This window comes from Rhinolophus sinicus, chromosome 14 (genome assembly GCF_057876585.1).
Source record: "Rhinolophus sinicus isolate RSI-liver-muscle chromosome 14, RSI-T2T, whole genome shotgun sequence".
Classification (NCBI taxonomy): Eukaryota; Metazoa; Chordata; class Mammalia; order Chiroptera; family Rhinolophidae; genus Rhinolophus; species Rhinolophus sinicus.
This window is the reverse complement of record NC_142514.1, coordinates 137152719-137173863: the sequence shown is the minus strand read 5'-3', so window position 1 is coordinate 137173863 and position 21145 is coordinate 137152719. Positions and strand designations below refer to the sequence as shown.

The following is a 21145-nucleotide window of genomic DNA, read 5'->3' as shown; positions in this document are numbered from 1 at the left end:
TTCAACAGCCTATAATTTCACAGAAATTTAGACAAGAGGTAGACAATATATATAAATTGTCTTGGAGATTTAAAATGTTTCGTAGCTGTCAAAAAATATTACTAATTTGAATATAAAATCAAAGACTGGAAAACAAAGGTGTGCCAGGTCGTACATGTTGACAAGGGGGGCAGAACCATTCTCCATCAGGGATGATCATCAGAGGAGGGCGAAGGCAGGCAGTGTGGTATCCACTGTCACAAGAGTCACACAGAAGAATCTGAAATAAACCATATATTAATAGCAACCTAACTCTATGACGAAAATTCAATAACGCAAGTTAAAATCAAGACATTTCAGTATCTTAGGACTATACTAAGAAATATGCTATACTATACTCTTTATTTGCATAAAAAGCTCTGATTATTAGGGATGTAACATGCCATTTTTTAAAAAATAAAAAAATAAAAACGCTAAGATAATGTTAAGATACAAGATTAAGTGAAAAATAGCAAGCCCTTCCTGAACTAGAGATACAATCTTTTTCTAGTATGCCATAAGGGCTATAACAATATAGTCTCTATAACAGAGTATTACAGGTCAAGTATCAAACTACCCTACCACACAAAGGATTTTAAAAATACAAATAATTTCCACTTTAAATAGCATTCCAATTACATATCTGTAAGAATCATTCATGGTTCCTTTTATTACATAAATTCAGATAGGGAAGAGACTGAGGTATAAGGGGAATGGAACTAAAGACAATCATGTTCAAATACAAAGGCTAACAATAATTAGTCTTAAGTTGATACTTTTTGTTATTTGAATTTAAGATGATCAATTCTTTAAAATTTAAAATGACACACACATGAATGTCTAGCTAAAAAAATCTTATTTTTAAATTATTTTAGATTTACAGAAGAGTTGCAACGACAGTAGAGTTCCCATAAGCCCTTTACCCAGCTTCCACTAATGTTAACATCTTATATAACCATGGTACATTTACCCAAACTAAGAAATTAGCAATATTGTTAACTAAACAATAGACTTCATTCAGATTCCACCAGTTTTCCACTAATGTCTTTTTTTCTGATTCCAGGATACTATATGTATTGCATTTAATCATGTCTCCTTAATTTCCTCCGATCTACAATGGTTTCTTCGTCTTTCTTTGTTTCTCATGACTGACTGTTTTTGAAGAGTTCTAGTCAGATATTATATAGACTTCCTGCAGTTTGGGTTTGTCTGAGGTCTTCTTTGATTAGACTGAGGTTATGGGTTCTGGAGAAGAATTCCACAGAGGTGAAGTGCCCTGGTCACTGTGTCATGTCTGGGGGTACACGATATCATGACTAATTACTGGGAATATTAACCTCAATCATTTGCTTACCGTAGTGTCTGTTGGTTCTCATCACTGTAAAGCTACTACTTTTCACTTTCCACTCTATTCTCATTAGAAGTGATAAGTCCAGACCACACTCCAGGGGAGGGGAATTTGACTCCCCTTTGTGGAGGGAGGAGTATCCAAGAATTTATAGATGTAAGGTAAAATGGCCAGAGTAATAACTACTGTAGGGGAAAAATCGTTGAAGTTATGCAAATAACTTCCTGTTTTTCCTGAAAGTTTCACCTGCTCGTTTTAGCACTCGTTAGTAGATCTCACTTACAATAATGATTACTATAGTGTTCTAATGGTGATTCTCTATTTCCCCTCAAGCTTCTACTTTTGTCATTTGGAATTCCTCTGTAAAGAAAATATGTCCCTTACCTCACATCTCTTCGTTTATTCAATTATGTATTTATAGCAGGATGCACTAATGAATATTTTATCTTTGGGTTATAATATCAAACTATTATTTTGTTTGTCAAATTCAAATTGTTCTAGCCATGGACACGACACACTGGGAGCTCTTTCAGGTTGGCTATGTCCTTAGAACTCATTTGCATTCGTTTTTTTTTTTTTTTTTTTTAAAGCACTTCCCTAGTTTCTGGCATTATTGGATACTCCAGGTACATCTTAATATTTTCCCTGCCCAAGTCTAGAATCAGCCATTTCTCCCAGAAGCCCTGGTTCCTTCAATGGAGAATGCTATTTAGAAACCAAGATCTAAGTGCTCAGTGCTCACTGCTAAGGGGTATCACAGCTTCTAAGCTCTCTCAGAGGACAGGGCTTGGAAATACATGTATGTATAGCAACCCATGTGCACATATAACTATATTAAAATAAGCATAAGCATAGAGCTAATATCTCCAGCTCTAATCCAGCACCACAGGGTTCATTCTAGCCTTCGGCCTTGCGTATCTGTAACTTCTTTCTGTCAGTAGAAAGCTGTCTATTAGCTACACTTCATTTATTTTGTTCAATCCCATATATATATATGTGTGTGTGTGTGTATATATATATATATATATATATATATATATATATATATATATGTAATTTCTGAATTGCTAACACGTACCATGGTGGGAGGAAAGAAAAGGGTAGGATGTGCACACGGGTAGTGATTTGAGTCCAAAATACCTTTCCCCTTCTTCGTATAATGAATCATCATTTTCTGCCAATACCAGAATTCAGTACTTCAGTTATATGACTGACTGACTGATTCCACAGGCACATATATGTAGCGCCTGATTTTATTTATCACATTGTTTATATGATAAAACATAACATAAATTTCAAGGAACAAAATTAAAAATAAACAGTTGGAAATCAATTTATTTCTAAAACAATGATGTCTCTATTCTGCAATGAAGGTAAAAACCCCATTAAAATAAATATTGCTATGAAAGATTCCAGGCCGCAGGCAATGCTCCTTTTATTTTTGACTATAAAGCATTTGGAAAATGCCAGAGCTCTATACTGATTTCTGAATTTACTGCTTTCCTGCTGTAAGTTCAGTGAGGATGAGGACCACGTCTTTCTAATTCAGAATCACTTCCCTGCCACTTAACACATCACAGTTGCTTGACATTTTGATTTGAGGATTACCTTTAAATATATGGCATAAGAAATCCACCTTGGGATCTTCAGTTTTCCAATGTTATTTCTCTTTGGCATAGTAACCAGCAATGGGATTTTCAGAGCAGTTATTAAGATAACCAACTAAAAATCCTGTGTGTGCGCCAAGAAGGGTACCACTTTCTCCATTGCCTCAACATCATTTCTGCTCACCCCATTTTACTTATTATTTCCTCACACCCCTTTGTCATTGACATCTATTGCCACTTCAGTTAAAATGCACTCTCTTAGTTTAAAAAGATATTAGCAAACGGCAGGGAAAGAACACAGTGCTGATTTTCACTTGACTTAGAGGGAAGACCACTATCTCCTGTATCTTCTTATGCCTTTTCTCGACACGAGAATCTTGACCTAACTTTCACAGCCTGATAGCCATAAAATTGCCTAGGAGGGTCTTCTCAGTGTAATTTCAGCATCTACTCATCTCAGTGCTAAAGTCATTATCTGGTTCTAAGTTATATCTCTTATGTGAATCAGCTAAAACTTCTTGGATATGATAAACTTCGCTGATGAATTTGGTTTCCAGATATGAGTTTAACATTACAAAAAAACTAAGTAAATACAAATAACGTTAACTCAGTCTACAGCAGATGTCAGGAACTGTGCTAGGCAACTTTACAAAACATTAAAAACAACCCTCAAGAAGTATGTGGTATTATTCCCATTTTACAACGAAGAAATCAAGATACAGAGAAGAGAGCACCTGATAAGTGGTGGAAGCAGGATCTGCTGCCAAGTCTGTCTGGTCCATGCTTTCCCCATCACACCATACTGCTTTCTAGGAAAAAAGAGCCTTGGAGAACCACTTCATATGAATTTTCCAAACTTTAGAGGATCTCAAAACTTTTCTGATCCACATAATTCTACCCATGTGGAAGCATCTTTCTTTACATTTCTACTTAATAGTTGGAGCCTGCCTTTAAAGTCAAATCTATTCAAAAGAACAGAATAGTTGCATAGAATTGGGCGTAACAAGAGTGTTTCTTCAATAGGCTCTTTAGAAAGCACTTATGAACTGCAAAAAGTATATATAGGTCAGGAATTGGTTTTCCTGATTTAGGCTACCTTTGAAGAACTTACTTCCTGGGGAAGAAAGTTCCCACTAAATCTGTCACTATTCTTCTGAATATATCTGATCTATAATTAATCCTCTTAATTTTTTTAGAACTGCCCATTTCCCAAAGTTTACAGCCCTACGAGGTTAACTACTTGACTTATGTGTTGTTACAGAAGGGCAATAAGGCCTTCAGGACTTACGTATTTAAAGCTGGCACTTCAGAAATATCATTATAAAGTAACTTAAATTGAAAGAAGAAAAACTTAAAGACAAAGAATGGAACAGCAATATCGGAATAAATTCATTGATTTGTGAGAAGAGATTAGGAATGTACCCTTAAGTAAAGAAAATATCAATACCTAATCAGGTAGAATGAAAGCAGGATCCTGACTTCCCCTTAATTGGGTTATTTGAGAAATAGAAATAAAGGTTATTTTGCACACACAAGCTCTGCAGCATTATAACATTCAAATCATGATCAAACCCAGAAAAATTAGGCTTCTTTGGGCAACCACAGCACGCCAGTATAGGAATATTGCTCCTTTAGGTCAGGTACGTACCAGTTCAGGGTGGTTTGGAAGGCCACATTTTTTGCATGGCTCATCATCATCTGCTAGGATGGCTTCTTCACTTTCTTTTTCTTCTTCCTCTTCTGAAGCTGCGGATGATTTTTCACTGTCAGACCCTTCACTTTCATCATTGCTGGAATATTTCCACCTGCCACGTGTCCGAGAACCAGTCCATCGAACTTTGCCTTTGGTTTTTACCTAGTACAAAATTAAAAATTGGGATAATTTGGTATAATAACAATGTAAAAAGAAAAACTTCTAATTACATGTCCATGGTAGAATATTTAGTCACTATATAAAGAAGAAAAGGAAAATTATTGTAGCTTTTCCAACAGATAAACCTACCATTTAATTTTGGTATTTATTTCCATTATTTTTTCTATTTTGGGAGGATTATAATGAACATTTTGTCTTATAAATAGTTTCCCTAGTCATAAAATTTTTCCTAACATTACTGTAAATGACTATATAATATGCCATCACGTAGTTGTATTTATCTAATCCCCTACTAGACAGACATTTAGGTAGTTTCCCATTTTTTCACTTTCGTAAACAATTGTATCCTTGTAAATATAAACTTTTACACACACCTCTGTGATTAGGATAAATTCCTTGAAGAGGATTCTGGGTCAAAGGCCATGCACATTTCAAAGGCTCTGTAATCGAGTACTGACTATATTCTCACATTTTGTTATACAAAATTTTAAATTCCCATATTAGAAATGAATTTAAAAAATTTTAATGGGTCAGAACTGCATATAAAAATCCTGACAAACTTACAAAATATATTATTCATAAAATAAGTTTATAATGTTCTAAACTACTTTTTATTGCCTGGTTTTATATTTTAATTAATTCCTATGGTATAAGTCCCCATCAAAGACCAAAATAATTCTAACAGAAGGGGAAACTTTTTAAAAGTAAAGAATTAAAAATTCAGTATTTCAGGGAACAAAGGATCATTTAAAATGAAGAACAATATGATCACTTAACTAAATTAAAAACAAAAGTAGCACTTTTAACAAACTCCCATAGACTAGTTAAACTTATACCAGATTTTGCTTAAAATAAGAGAGTTACTGAAAAATAATTTTGGCTTCTTAGACTAATGTTTAAACTTGGGGAAAATAGGCACTCTCATACATGTAATGAGAGGGTAGGGCCTTTTTTGGAGGGCAATGTGTCAATAGCTACCCAAACTTAAAATACACATGCCCCTTGACCCAGTAATTCCAATTCTAGGAGTCTATTCTAAAGAAATACTCACTCATGTCCAAAATGATCTTCAATGCAGCATTTCCTGTAATAGTGAAAAATTGGAAACAACCTAAATGTCAATCAATAAGGGAGTAGTCAAATAAACTGAGGTACATCCAAACTACGGAATTCTATATGGCTATTAATAACGAAAAGGTAGACTATACCTATTGACATGGAAAGAGTTCAGAGACACACTGTTAAGTGAAAAACTCATAGAAAAATGAACATATTCGATTCAATTTATTTTTTAAGTGAATGGCTATTTACAAACATACACATGAATGTATGGAAAAATGACTGAAAAGAGATGGACACCAAGCTGTTAATAGTGTGTATGGGGAATTTTCATTTTTCAATTCTATAGGTTGGGTATTATTTGAATAGTTTACAAAGAGAATATATTGCCTATAAGAGAAAAAGTTTAAAAGATGACAAGATTATAGAATATGAAATAAAATATCTAGGGATAAACACTGAGAAAAAGACACCTCAGATATAGGAAGAAAGATACCTCTGAATGACTTGTTTTAGCCAAAAGTAAAAAAGCTACAAACATTTAGAGCCAAATATTGCTAGTGAAAATTAAAACTCAGATTAAGAGAAATTTTACCTTGCTTACTTTAGAATTTGTATCCTTCTCCATTTTTTTCAAATTTTCCTTTTTGTCTGTTTTTTGCAAAGCTGCTGACTCTTCTTCCATTTCATCTTCTCCTTCCCCTCTTTTTTTATCAGCTTTCTGATCTCTGATCTCAGCCACTTTCGCTGTGGGTCTCGATATTCTTGGAGACCTCCTTAAAGTACGACCCACATTTGTTTTCTCTTCTTCCTTTTCTGACTTCTCTTGCTTGGTTTCTGGTTCTAGAATTTTGGGAGGAGAATCTGGTTTCTTTTTCCGACTGGATATCCTAATTGTTAATTTGATGCCCTCTTTTTGCCTTTCAGAAGTTATCTCTGTGTTTTCTGAGGCAGTGGTTTCCTCTTCAGGAATCAACTTATATTTAAATTTACTTTTTTGCATAGAACCCTTTGTCTCAGAAGGATCCTCCGCGCCAGAGGTCTGGACATTGTCCAGGTTATCCATTTCTATTTTCGAGGATTCAGAATCCTCTCTTAGAATTTCTGGGTCTGTTTTTTCTAGGGACTGACCTTCAACGGTACTTGTGCTCTGACACTCAACCACTTCTTTTTCTGAGGCTAGTTTCTCACAGTGGCCAGCCATGTGAGATGGTGAAGAAGTTTCAGCTGCCTCAGGAGAGCCTAGCTTTACTGATTCTAGAGTATTCTTCGGAACCTCCTCTGGTATTGGACTCAATCTTTGCGTGTCCTTATCAAGAAAAGTCTTTTTGGACTTCTCGAACTTTTCAAGACATTCTAGGACTGGTGGGCGCTTATCCTTACTTTTAGAAGACTTCTCTTCACCTTTCACGGTATATGATTCAGTGGTAGATAAAGCAGTTTTTAAAGAGAGATCCTTTGCCATCTCAGACGTCTCGAGAGAGGTTTCCATTTCTGGAGGATCAGTTTCCTTTGTCTGACCTTTTTGACTCTGGGTCTCCATGTCGGATATTGAACTTTCTGCATCTTTCCCTAATGGGACCACCTCTTTCTCAAGATCACCTATTTTCGTACTTGTTATAACAGAATTTAAGGACTCTGCTCCATTTCCCTCCACGATGACACTTTTGTCCTTAGCGGGGCTATAGTTATCTTCCTTTGTATCATAAAACTTTGTCTCCATTTGTTCTGTCTTAAAATTTGAAGTTACCTTTTCATCACTAACTTCTCCATTGACCAGCTGTTTCCCTTCATGACCCAAAGTAGTGATTGTAGAGATCCTTTTACAAGTCTCTTCCTCTTGTTTTATTTCATCTTTCAAAAACTCTTTTGTTGGAGTAACTGATTTACACAAAGGTCCTTTCATTGGACTGTCAAAATCATCACTCAGTTTAATTTCTCGTTTTTTCAGTGGTATCTTGGCTTGCTGGTCATTTTTAAGTTTCTCAGTTTCTTCAGTAGACTTCTCAGTAATTTCTTGAGATTTAACATTGCCACCAAACTCGAGCCTCTCAGGCTCGAGCTTCTCCATGCTACCTTTGATATCTTTAGGGTCTGCTCTACATTCCTTCACTTCGACTTTAACGGGTTTGACATTTTCCTTGAAGGAGTCACTTTCTTCTTTGATACTCTTTTTCTCCTCACTTTCTGGCAAAGGTTTTTCTAGCTTTACTATGACTGGCAGTTTCACAAGTTCCTTTTCATCTTCTTTTTCTCTTTTCACGGTACTTTCTTCTAGAGCATTGGGTATGGAATGGTTTTCAGAATCTATTGGCTGTTCTTCATTTTTCCTCTTTTCATTTTCCTTCTGTTCCTCTAAAAAAAATCAGAAAAAGCTTATATTAATCTAAGCACTCAAGATTATAAAATATAAAAGACTTAACATATATATTTCCATCTGAAGAGTCTCTCTTAAAGGAGGTGACTTGTTACTGGACACTTAACAATAAAAAATAAAATCTGACAGTGAAGAAAATTACCAAACTCTGAAGGATAACCTCTAGATATTAAAAAGCTAGTATTTAAAAAGACTCAAATTTCTCCTTTATACTTTTGGCCTCAGTATTCTTAATGGAATGCAAATATTTATACAGCTCAAATATTTTATTCAAGCTCCAAAATATGAAACTAAAAATACTATACAAACCATCTGCAAAAGGCCGTATTTGTTTTAAAAACTGACAACTGTCCTTCTTTGCAAGTCATCAAGCACTTCATTTCGTTGAGCTAACATGAGCACGGCAGAGAGAAAATGTTTTATGATTATTCGAAGTATAAAAGTAACACAATTCTGTACAGAAAATGAAAAACAGAAAAAAAATGCCCATAACGCCAATCTCCACAAGTAATGATTATTAATATTTTAGGTTACTTCCTTCTAGTCTTGTATATTTTTGATAAAATTGGGATCATACTGCCCATTTTTTTCATTGAAACATGAGTATTTTCTTATGATATTACATGCTTTTTACAAAAATTGCGACTTAATTATATAACACTCCCCAATGGGGTTATATTACAATTTACTTTATCAAATGCTATTACTAACATTTCAGGAGTTCATATTTTACAAAGAAACTATTAGGTTTACCTGTCAATTCTTCTTTTTACATTATTGGCTATATATTATCAACTTTTATGCAGTACCTAATAGTGCAAATTTAAATATAACAAAAGCCATATTTAGTAAATGGCATAATCTGTAAATGGGATTACAAGATTGCACATATGCTTGTGCTCAGAGAATCTGAGCAGGGGCGGCTAGTTGGCTCAGTTGGTTAGAGCGCAGTGCTCATAGCACCAAGGTCGCTGGTTCAATTCCCACATGGGCCAGTGAGCTGCGTCCTCCACAACTAGACTGAAAACAACCACTTGACTTGGAGCTGACGGGTCCTGCAAAAACACAGTTCCCTAATATCCCTAATAAAAATTTTAAAAAAAGAAAAAAAGAATCTGAGCAGAGTGTTTTCAGAATTCATTTAAATACTGATTTTACTTACATGTTCCATCACCTCACCCTATCCTTCCAACTAAAAAAAACCACTTCAATTATAAACGAAGTTTTACCAAGACAGAAAGTTTTACAAAAAATTTTGAACAGATTCTTGTCAAGTCCATAAACCAGAGTTATAATGTATTTCATGGGGATAAAATGGAAAGGATAGAAGTGAGATGAAATAGGACATGTTTTTTACAATGAGAATTCACTATTTCTTTAAAGAGTGAATATTTTTATTATAAATCATCAATTTTATAAGTTGAACCATGATGCAAATAAAAAATTCAAGAACCACTGAGACCCACTCAGAACCTGAGGTTACAGTATACGTATTACTCCTCCCTCTTTACATTTTTAGTGATTTAATTTATACATGCTGCTAAGAAAATTAAAGACATCACAGTAATTATCTAATTTGTTTGTTTTCCCTTTCCCACTGATAAAGTAGGTTTAGTAAATTCCTATTTGTTGAGATTGGATAGCAGATCAGCTAATCTAATTAAGTGAACATCTTTGTTAACAATTGTAATCTATATTACAATCTAAAAATAATTCCAACCTAATATTAAGAGTTTACTGAACACAATTTAGTAGTTCTATATATTTTGGTTCAGAAAGCAACTCAGGCTCTCACTGTAACTCTGACCCAAGGTAAAATGACACTATTACTGTACTATATAAGGATGTAATGTGATAAATAGCATAATGGCAACCATATTACAATATATAAATGTGTCAAAGTAACATGATGTACACTTCAAATTTATACAATGTTACATGTCAAATTTATCCAATAAAAAAATGACACCTATGTTTTTATTTGAGGGTGGTGAATGATAAAGTTCTCTTCAATTGTTTGAACTGATTTTGATTTGAATAACAACCTGTCAAAATAAAATGAGGAATAACATTCGATTCAAGACTCCTAGGTTCACTAATCCTATTTCAGCTAGTGGTGTATCTTTGGATTTGTCACAAACTCTCTGAACCTCATTTCTTCACCTATAAATAAAAAGCAACTGGACTAAGTGACCTCAACAATTATTCTTCACTAACTCAAAGTCCTCTTAATCGAAACATCTTAAATCCTTGGTATCTTTTACATTTGGCTCAGTTGTTTTCAGAGAAAAACATGACAACAATTACTAGTCTAGTTCCCCCTAGATTACATAGGTGTGTCCTTAAAACCGTATAAAGAACAGAACCATGACAGAGAATGAATCTTTAAGTGTAATCATAATTGGTAAAAAGCTCATTCAGTATATAAACATTTCCTCAAAGTTTTGTCAAAAAGAAACTATAAGAGGATGCAAATGAGTTTAAGAGACATTAAAATTTGAAGTGACAAAACTCAAGGGAAATTCACTTCAAAAATCACAATGCCGTAGCAACAGTGCTTGACAAACCTGTCTGAGGTGATTCAAATTCAAGAGAAGTGTTACCTACTGTAGGTTTTGAAAGCCGATTCATTCATTTACTCAACATATATTTCCTAATAATATCACCTATTATGTGCTTTCCCAACCATCCCAACCAGAATCACTATGTGATGAACACTGAATGCTCTATCTAAGCTAACAGTGAAGAACAGCGCTAGTTACCTATCCAGTTACCTATCTCCTCTTCTTTCTTACTAACAGAATCTGATTTTGTTCAGGAAAGTACTTGCCCTAAAAATTTATTAAGGATTGCAAAATGATGATATTACCATTCTATCATTCTTCCATCAGTGATTTGTTGGAATAAATTCAATAAAAATAAACTTTACTAATTTACTATCTTGTTATACAGTGGTACATTTCATACAGAAAGGTGGGAATGCTTAATTCTTTTCATTTATTTAACAGTTTTCAAAATAATAATTCAATTCCCATTGGCATCCTCCAAAGGTAAACCAGTTTTCCTTTTAGTACCATAACAAAATCATGGATTTAAGACATATTCAATGTGTTTTAATCCATTATACTTATTATCCTTGTTGATGCTTAAATTGTCCTATTTTGACGGTGGAAACCTCTTTCAATTGGCTCTTGAGTCTTTCTGGTGTGACAATAATAGCGTCCATACCACCTGGAAGGACAAGATGTTTCTTGGCTCATTATGCCCCGGAATCGGAACAGACTACTTTTCCACGAAGCCTTGGTTTAGTTTAGTGGAAAACTGTTATTTCAAGATAACAATCTAGGTGCTAAGGATGCTCCATCACTGCTACTGGGTTGGCCTTTGTTTCTAAGTCTTTTCACTGAACAGAGCTAGAAAATAAATGTATATATTTTTAAATAAAAATAACTCACGAGTTCATAATGATATTTCAGTGTTTCTTTAACCTGTTCTATACTACATCTTATTTTTTCCCCACACCGAGAATATTGTTTTCAAGGACACCACTAATAACTAGAATATTAGTTACTTTTTCTCATATTACACACAAAACATTTTCAGAATAACAATATTGACCATGATCACCAAAGTGATTTAATACATTAAAAAGCTTTTGTATGTTCTCTTCCCATTCTTTCTCCATTTGTTTAGTCTTATTATAGCTCCACTGTCAAAGCACATAGCCATTAAAGACTATGTTCCCTGTATCCATCATTCAGATTTAGTTACATTTTAGATGTAACTACAAATTTAATGCTCAAGATTTTCATAAATTTTATTATAGATCACAGTTATTGATAACAGTTTATCTAGTCTTTATTTGAAAGTCAGATAGAAAATCCCTGTCGCACATTTTCCCCTCTTCCATACATTACGGCATTTTCTCCTGGTATAGAGCATTGCTTGCAAATAGAGTGACGGCAGTCTGGTTTTCTGTCCCTTAAGTCATTTGTTTTTTTTAGTCTGGAGAGCCAAAGTTATTTCTTTTTTCAAAGCCCAATAATTTTACTAGAATATGTTGATTCTGGTTGTTCTGAATTCATTTTCCAAGTGTCTTTTCAATATGTAGTGTCACATCTTTATTTCAGGAAGTTTTGTGAACATAGTCTTTAGTACTTTTTTGTGTTCCCTTGCTTTGTTTTTCTTTTTTTTTTTGGACCCCTGTTGCATTTTCTTTGCCTATTTTCAAATCCTTATCTCTTTCTCTCCAATCTTTACCTCTTCCTTTCTTCTTCATTTAAAAAACATACAGATTTCCATTTGCTATTTTTTAAAGACACAAATTCTTGTGTTTGTTGCGCTAATGCTTCTTCTGATTTTTGAAAAATTTTAACTCTTTCTGAGGTCTATGACCGATTTACAGTTTTCGTATGTTTTGTGGAAATGTCTTTTGGATAAGCTTTCATTCTCTGTAGTGATTATCTTTTTTTCTAATAATCCTGTGGGATTTGACCTTGATCCTTTTTAGTTGCTTATTTTTATGTCAAATAGTTTTCTCATTTTATAGCTCAAGTTTTCCATCTATTATTTTTGTGAGATATTCAAAATTAAAGGACTTATGCTATGAGATCACCTAAATCTATTCCTTTCTCATACTTTTATTTGAACCTTCTTTTTTGTTTGTCTATATTGTCCCCATCCTACGTAAGTTAGATTCTATTTCCAGCAGTTTGGACAAAGCTCAGTGTGGAGTTTTGTCTTGGAAGAGAGCTTTGGCTAAAGAGGTTTGAGAATTCATAAGGCCCAGAGTAACCCAGCTCCTTTAAGACCTTCAATTCAGGTACTGTCTACAGTTTTTAAATTTTGCCATCAATATGTTCCTTTTATGGGGGATTTGCAGAGACACAAAAACCATGCCACTGCCACTTTCCAAAAATCATGAATGGTAACTTACATTTTCTCCTTCTGATTCAAGTTACAACAAACTCAATCAGAAAAAACAACTTCAACAGTTTCTCTAATCATGAAAGTGTTCTTTTGCTTTTCTCCTTCCTTCCCTTTTCCCCGCTTCCTCCTTTCTTACTTTCTTTTCTCTCTCCTGCCCTCCCCAATCATCACAAATCTTTCATATAGTAAGTATTGTGGTCTGTGCACTATTGTTCATGGCATAAAAATAAAAGAAATGCAAACTTCAATGTCTTTTTTGTCCTTTATCTTTGCTACTTAAATCAGGACTGCTGTAAAGAAGGAATGACGGAAATTATATGAAGGAAACAATTTAAGATATCAAAACAAGGTAGCAATAACACCTTTATTTATCTGGTCTCTCTGTATTTATTTGGAGTAAACCAATATTTAACAAGGTAAGAAAAATAGCGGTTTTGTACCCAGTACAAGAACGCTTTGAAACCCACCCATAAATCTCTAGATTATACTCCCATGTTTTATCAAAAAATACTTCTTTGTAGTTAACACGTTGAGTACGGCGGGGTTTAAATCCCTGATCCGTACGCAACATGTTAACAATTTGTATTCATGTTCTACAGAAGGGATTGCAAACTCTAATGGCTACAGCAGGCAAGCAGGTAACACAAATGAATCAAGCAGGCAGAGGGTAAGAAAAACAAAATGCCAGAAATATACTTAAATTCTAGTGCTACTGAATATGTTTTAAAGTAAAAATTTAACAGTTTTTTCCTTTCTTAAAATGTGTATACATTTTTTGGGCACTCTCTGTGTGTATGTGTGTATACCATGTTTCCCCAAGAATAAGACCTAGCCGGACAATCAGCTCTAATGCATCTTTTGGAGTAAAAATTAATATAAGACCCGGTATATTACATATATATATATATATTATATTAATTATATATTATATTGGTCTTATATATAAGACCTGGTATTATATTATACCCGGTATTATATTATATTATATTATATTATATTATATTATATTATATTACACCCAGTCTTATAGTAAAATAACACTGGGTCTTATATTAATTTTTGCTCCAAAACATTAGAGCTGACTGTCCAGCTAGATCTTATTTTCGGGGAAACATGGGGTGTGTGTGTGTGTATTTTTTTGTTCATGATCACAATGTTCGATTTAGTATTTAGCACTGTTATATGCAATACAGAACTTAGCCTTGAGTCATTTAATAGGGAGCAATGTTTGCTACTACACACTTTGTCAGAAAACAGCTGTTCATGAATACAGGTACTTTGAAACACTGATGGAATTTTGAAACATGGTTTTGTATACAGGGCATCTACTCTCATGATATTCACACAATTTTTGAAATTGAGTGCCATCGTTATTTAGTTTTCAGTTCTTTATTAGTAAATTCTGGTTTAATAAGTTATCTTGTAGTCTTCGTTCTATTTTACTAATATTACTTAAGAAAAGCAAACTAAACAATATTAATCTTTTGTTTTAAGTTTAAAGTCAGAGAACCTATTTTAGAATTCAGGCCATCACATCCATTTCTGGATACCAACTAGTGTAGGAAAGTGAGCCAGATTATTCCTTATGTACTTCATTTCCTATTTAACCAATTTCATGAAAAATAAGTAAATCCACTCATAAAATTGCAATATCCAAAGTGTTTCAACTGTATTGCCAACCTAAAAACTGAGTCTTTTGGAAAATATTTATTGATGAGGTAAGGATATTTCCCTGAAGGACATTAAAAAGTTAACACCTCCTCCCCCACAAAGGTTTTCTAGCACCAAACTATGACTAAGCCATCTATGGGCCATGGACTAAGAATAAGAAAAGCTTTTCTCCTTCTCCAGAGAACTTGAGTATTGGTTAAGTTGTGCTCCCCTGGTAAACTAAAACAACTGGAATGTCAACGTGGTTACTATGCAACAGCGCTCATGGTATCATTGACCTCTGATAAATTGCATCTGGACTATGAAAAAATATATAAATACATAACGGTGATGCTATACTTTGGGGTCTCCTGAATGCAGTGACTCTTTGGGCAGGAGGACCCTGGAACATATGCCTATAGAGTTTGTTATATGAGATAATGGCTTATGTGGAACACGAGGCTTTGAAGACAAAAAGGTTTCTTGCACCTACTCAATGAAAATCACATTTACTTGCTCCTGAGGTTGTCACCTGGGAGAAGACAGTTCTCCCATATGAGATGGTCTGGTCACATGAACTGCTGCGTAAACGACATACTCTTGCTGGCAAGCACTGATTCCTGTCCTACATCCATCTTAGTAGACTGATGTCAAGTGTGGTCAGTAATAGTCTCGTGAGTCTGAATGTTTAGTTGAACCTAAGAAGACTCCTGACAGGCACTGCAGATCATCAACCTCAGAGTACAAAAAACCACTGTATTGTATAGTTCCTTCATTAGGCAAAACATTGAGTCACCTCTGAGTCAAGCTTTGAGAGCTTATCCAGTTCAAAAGGTTAATTACTATGACTTTGACATGTTTCACTTTTAACTTTTTTTATAAGAATACCTAGATTATGACACAGTTTAATAACTGAGGTTCTTTTGTCTTTAAAAATGTTTTTACAAAATGTCGTCACCTTGAATTTAAGCTTTTTATCAGCTATGTTCCCAATGGCCAAAGGACGATCAAATGTAGATTACTTTTTCTAAGTACGCCCTGTCTACATTTATATGTAAGGCTTTCCCCTTAATACATAGAGGCATTTCCTAATGTTGGGCTCATTAAGGATCCGTATCCAAATTAACTCTCATCATTTAAAATTTCTCATTAATCTACAAATAAAGAAATCACTATGGGTAATATCATTAATATCTGCACTTTCATCAACTACGACAGAAAATGTAACAAATGGCTCAACATCTTGTCTCATTTGTTCCTAGTAATCTAATCTCTATAAGAGAATTTAACTATACTTACATATGCAAATACTCATTCTAGTTTGATATGCTTTTTTGCTGCACTAAAACTCAACATTTTTTAAAAAAAAGGTTTTCATATTACATGTAATATTTTTTTCTTAAGAATATATAACTGCCCATCATAGCATTCAGAAACAAATTTCCTTAAATTTCAGCTCTCCCTGTCCCTCCCAATCTCTACATCAGGTATCTTTTCCATTACTTACTGCAGATTATTTCACAATTATGCCTCACTCCCAAATTCTTATGTTAAAGTCCTAATTCCCAATGTGACTGTATTTGGAGAGAGGGCCTATAGAGGGGTAATTATGGTGAAATGAGAGCGTAATAATGAAACCTTAATCAGATAGGTCTGCGCCCTTATAAAAAGAGGAAGAAACACCAGATCACTCTCCTTCCACATGTACAAGCAGAAGAGAACATGTGCAGACACAGATAGAAGGTGGCCACAGCAAGACAGAAAGAAAGCCCTCACCAGAAACTGAGTCTGCAGGTATTTTGATCTGGAACTTCAGCCTCCGGAATGGTGAGAAAATAAAATTTCTGTTGTTTAAGCCATGCTGAATTTAAGCTTTATATCAGATATCATGTACCTGATGGCCACAGAGGATCACCTGTAGGTTACTTTACCTATTGTAACTGTAGGAATTGTCTTCACTTCTGCAAAAAATTAGCATCTCTCCCAGTTTTCTTGGTTGACTTGTTTTTTTCAATATTTAATAGAGATACGAATATGATAAATTCCCCCCTCCCCCTTTAACTACTCTATGAAAACAATAAAATTAAGTACTACGCCAAGCAACTGAGACGAAAGCCATTTTTAGGGAACACAAGAGAGGACTAAGGTAAACTGGACTGTGAGTCCCACCAAGGGGGCGGGGTCACCTCTTACTCAGGTACAGCCCGTTATTGAAATGCAGAAATCATCGTCCATATTTACCAACATTTCTAATTTCCAATTTTAAATGTTGACAGCAAATTCAAATAAAAAACACACGTAAAAACAAATTCCCCAAAAAATTTGTATACGAATGTTCACAGAGGCATTATTCATAATAGCCAAAAAGTGGAAACAATTCAAACGTCTTTCAACTCATGAACAGATTAACAAAACTGTAGTATATCCACAAGGGAATATTATTCAGTCATAAAAAGGAATGAAGAAAGTACTGATAGATCCGACAACATGGATAAACTTTGAAAACATTATGCCAAGTGAAAGGAGCCAGACACAAAAGGCCACATATTGTATAATTCCATTTATATGAAACATTCAAAGCAGGCAAATTTACAGAAACAGAAAGTAGATTAGTGGCTTCCAGGGGTTAGGGGTAGGGAAAAACGGCAAGTGACTACTTAATTGTTACAGGGTTTCTTTGTGGGATGATGAAAATGGTCTGGAACAGGATAGTGGTTATAGTTATACAACACTGTAAGTATACTAAAAACCACTGAATGAAAATGGTGAATTTTATCTTAGTTTTTTGTTTTTTAAACAAAGCAGCGCTGTACAGACCAAAATAAACATTTTTTCAGGCTAAACTGGGTTTTTAAGCTGCCACTCTCTTATTTCTTATCTCTACACGAGATTCTCAAATGATACTCTCTTCTCATTCTACATGTAGGCAGAAGTGTATGAATGTAAAACTTAAAAGTCTTTTTCTAATTAGCAGAAAAAAACTAAATTAAAGGATTTGTCTCAACTTTGCTTTCCACCACAAAAATCCCTTTTAAGTTAAAAGTGCTTTCTACATTAGAATACACGACCTAACGTGTAGTAAAAGCATGTATTAGGTTTCATGCTGCTCTTTAAGCATAGTAACTTCCAGGTAGTGTACCATCTGAAATGATATTCTGGATCTTAGACAGAGAAGGGCTTAAATGGCACCTAACACGCACTTTGGAATCTACCATAGTCTGAGAATAACATTCAGCAAGTATTTGAGAGCTTCAAGCTTGGTAGTATGACTGATCCTAATATAAATGGAATAAAAATAGTCTGATTAAATGCTAGTGGAGCTTTGAAAAGGGACCAAGAAGGTGGGATTCCAGGTGGACCTGAAGTATAACTACAATTTCCACAGTGCCTCGAGGAACAGTACCTCAGGGAGACAAGAGCATGATAAAGACGCAGGAGGAATGCCCACAACATATGGAGTAAATAAAGGCATCTAGGCAATCTGGAATCAGTGATTATGTAAGGAGAAAGGAGACAACAATGGACAGATAGGTTGAGGCCAGGCTGTGAGATTCTAATGCTAGTCTAAGAAAATTCAGACTTCTTTGAAGGCGATTGTAATTATCTGTGAGGAAAAAAAAAAAGCTAATTTAATTCTTCAATTGGTAAACTTTTTAGGCCACATAATGCCATTTTGGGATTTTTTTGGGGGCCCACTTTTATAGGTAATACACTTCTCCTTGGCACCTATACAAAAACAATAATCTTTTTGTATTATGGGCTGAGCTAATCCTTTTTATCTCCTAAGGGCACATATAAAGCATGCCAATTCAACTGATGATTAAAGAAAAATCTATTTTAGCTACAAGAATAAGAGTGGCTGTTTCAGTCTTTCTCCAGCTCCTATTTATTTTTCCCTTCTTGATGTCTAATGTCCAACTATCCAACCGCAGAGTTGTTACTTTTGTCACATTTTGCTTTACTATTCTAACCACATTAGACATTGTCTAGGACTGTTTCCAGCTATCAAAATCCCCACCAAAGTGACTGTATGAAGGGCAATGTTTGTTTAGACCTGAGAGTAATAAAAATGACAAAACAGAATCATATTTCTTTAGTCTTTCTATGAAACAGAACACAAAAACTATACCTGGGAGGATGGAGTAAGAGATAGGGCTTTGGCGGCGGAATAAAACTGCCTATTCTTCCAAATAATGTGTAAGTACAGTATCTAAAGTGTATGGACTCTGAAGAAAGACTGCCCAAGTTTGAACAATGGGCGTACCATTAACATTAACAGGCTGTGTGACCCTGGGAAAGTTTCTTAAATCTCTCCTTGTCTCACCTCTCTCATTTGAAAAACGGGAAAAAAACAATGTGATAACTAGTAGGATGGTTGCAAAGATTATATAACTTAAAATACGCATGGCGCTGAGAATGGTACTTGGCACATGGCAAATGGTATGTTAGCTTTTTTATCCACTATACTGGAGGCGTCACAAAAGCAAAGATTTCAGTCTGCTTTGTTTACTGAAGTCCCATGCTTAAAATCATGTTTGGCACATAGTAGGTGCATAATAAGTATTTGTTGAATGAATCAATGAATAAAAAACACATTACTTGTACAGTTAAGAGAAACAGAAGAGACACTATTTAAAAAAGAAAGGAGAAAACAAAACATTAAATGTCTTGCTCCTCCTCCTTTACTTTTTCAAGAGATATCCTCCTCCATAGACATTTTCTTAATTGCGTTGAGTGTTGTAACATCAGCATTCATTGAGGAATGTTTTCAAAAAAGCTACATGAAAGCCTCTGCTGTATTTGTTTCCAAGCTTAGAAGAAGATGGCCTCTACGACCTTGCTACTGAAAGTGTGGTCCTATGATCAACGGCATCAGCGGCATCTAGATCCTTGCTAAAATGGCAGAGCAGCAGCCCCACGCAAGACTGACTCAATTAGCCTCTGCATTTAAAAAAGATCACCAGGTGAACAGCGTGCATATGAAAATTTGAGAAGTACAGTTCTAGATCACTCTAGTTAAAGAGCATAGACTTTATGAAGATCAGAATTCAGATATAGGCTCTTACACTTTATTATCTATATGACTTGGGGTAAATTAATTTCCTAAGTCTCTCATCTGTAAAAATGTAATAATAGTAGCTACCTCAAAGAGTTTCTATAAAGATTAAATGAAAATGCATGCACAGCATTTGGTAGGCTGCAAAGAAACAGGATGTACCCAATAAATGTTAGCTGCCATTATTGTTGAAATCCCACCCCCTCTATCATAAGACCCCGCAGTGAAATTTTAGAATTAAATATTAGGAAGAGCTTTACGTTACTGAGTGAATTGTTCATTTTGCTTTTCTTTTTAATTTAAACTACATAGGTTCTCCCTTCAAGATCAGTGCCAAATTTAAATTTACCTAATTGCCTCTTAAATTTCTATTATCTTGCCTTCTTTTTGCAATTTTCTATTCTCTCTGATCTTAATTTTAATTGTGTATGAGAATAAGAAATACATAAATAAATGACCAAACTGAATGACCAAATGAACTAATAATATTTGTCTAAACTCAGAACTAATCCTTAGGAAGTACTACTTAAAAAATCTGGAAATTCAATAGGGGTTTCTGACTAAAATTATTAAGCTTTCCTTACGTAGCCTACAAATTGAATTTTAACATATAGAAAAGAATTTTTCAGAAGTATGGCTTATAAATAAAACCACCCCAGATATCTGAAATCATAGAAACACTGTCCAAAGAAGAACAATTAAGATTTTTGCTAAAAGCTATGCTTAATATGTAGAAACATCATATCCTACATTAAATGGCAAAATTATTTGATTTCATAAAGTCAGCTAGAGGATGACTTTATGAACAGTTCTCTCAAAGTAGCAAATAAGGTAAGAAAATATTGCTTCCTCATCAAAAAACAGATGAAAACTAAAAGCAAAGGAATAAAGCATAAGAAGGGGAGCAACTTCCTACCCCTATCTTTAGGAAGTATGTTATCAACAAAAAGTAAAAAGATGTTATTGTGACAAAATTCCAGTTGGTTTCTTCCCTTCTAGAAAGGTTAAGATTTGATCTGCTTAGCTAAGCAAATTATAAAAGAAAACTAAGTCAGAAAATCAGATTTAATAATTATAATTAAAGTAGACTTAAGAGTTTACTAGGTACAACCAAAACAAACCAACAAACAAAAAACCCACCCCCCACACACACATACAACCCAATACCAATGCACATCCATTAGAATGGCTATTATAAAAAATGAAAATAATGGGCGGCCAGATGGCT

General features: G+C 34.4%; 1 protein-coding gene across 4 annotated transcripts in view; it reads right to left on the bottom strand.

The window, feature by feature from the left end:
* Window positions 1-21145, bottom strand: part of RSF1 (remodeling and spacing factor 1) — a 124961-nt gene that overhangs the window by 28711 nt on the left and 75105 nt on the right. For 2 of the 4 annotated variants that reach the window (XM_074335718.2, XM_074335720.2), the window contains exons 6-9: window positions 6501-8260; window positions 4622-4828; window positions 3708-3782; window positions 155-259 (exon numbers count right to left, since the gene is read on the bottom strand). In XM_074335718.2, coding sequence (XP_074191819.2) covers window positions 155-259; window positions 3708-3782; window positions 4622-4828; window positions 6501-8260 — 2147 coding nt within the window. The remainder of the gene's footprint in view (window positions 1-154; window positions 260-3707; window positions 3783-4621; window positions 4829-6500; window positions 8261-21145) is intronic. The other 2 variants (XM_074335719.2, XM_019726392.3) reach the window with 2 other exon arrangements.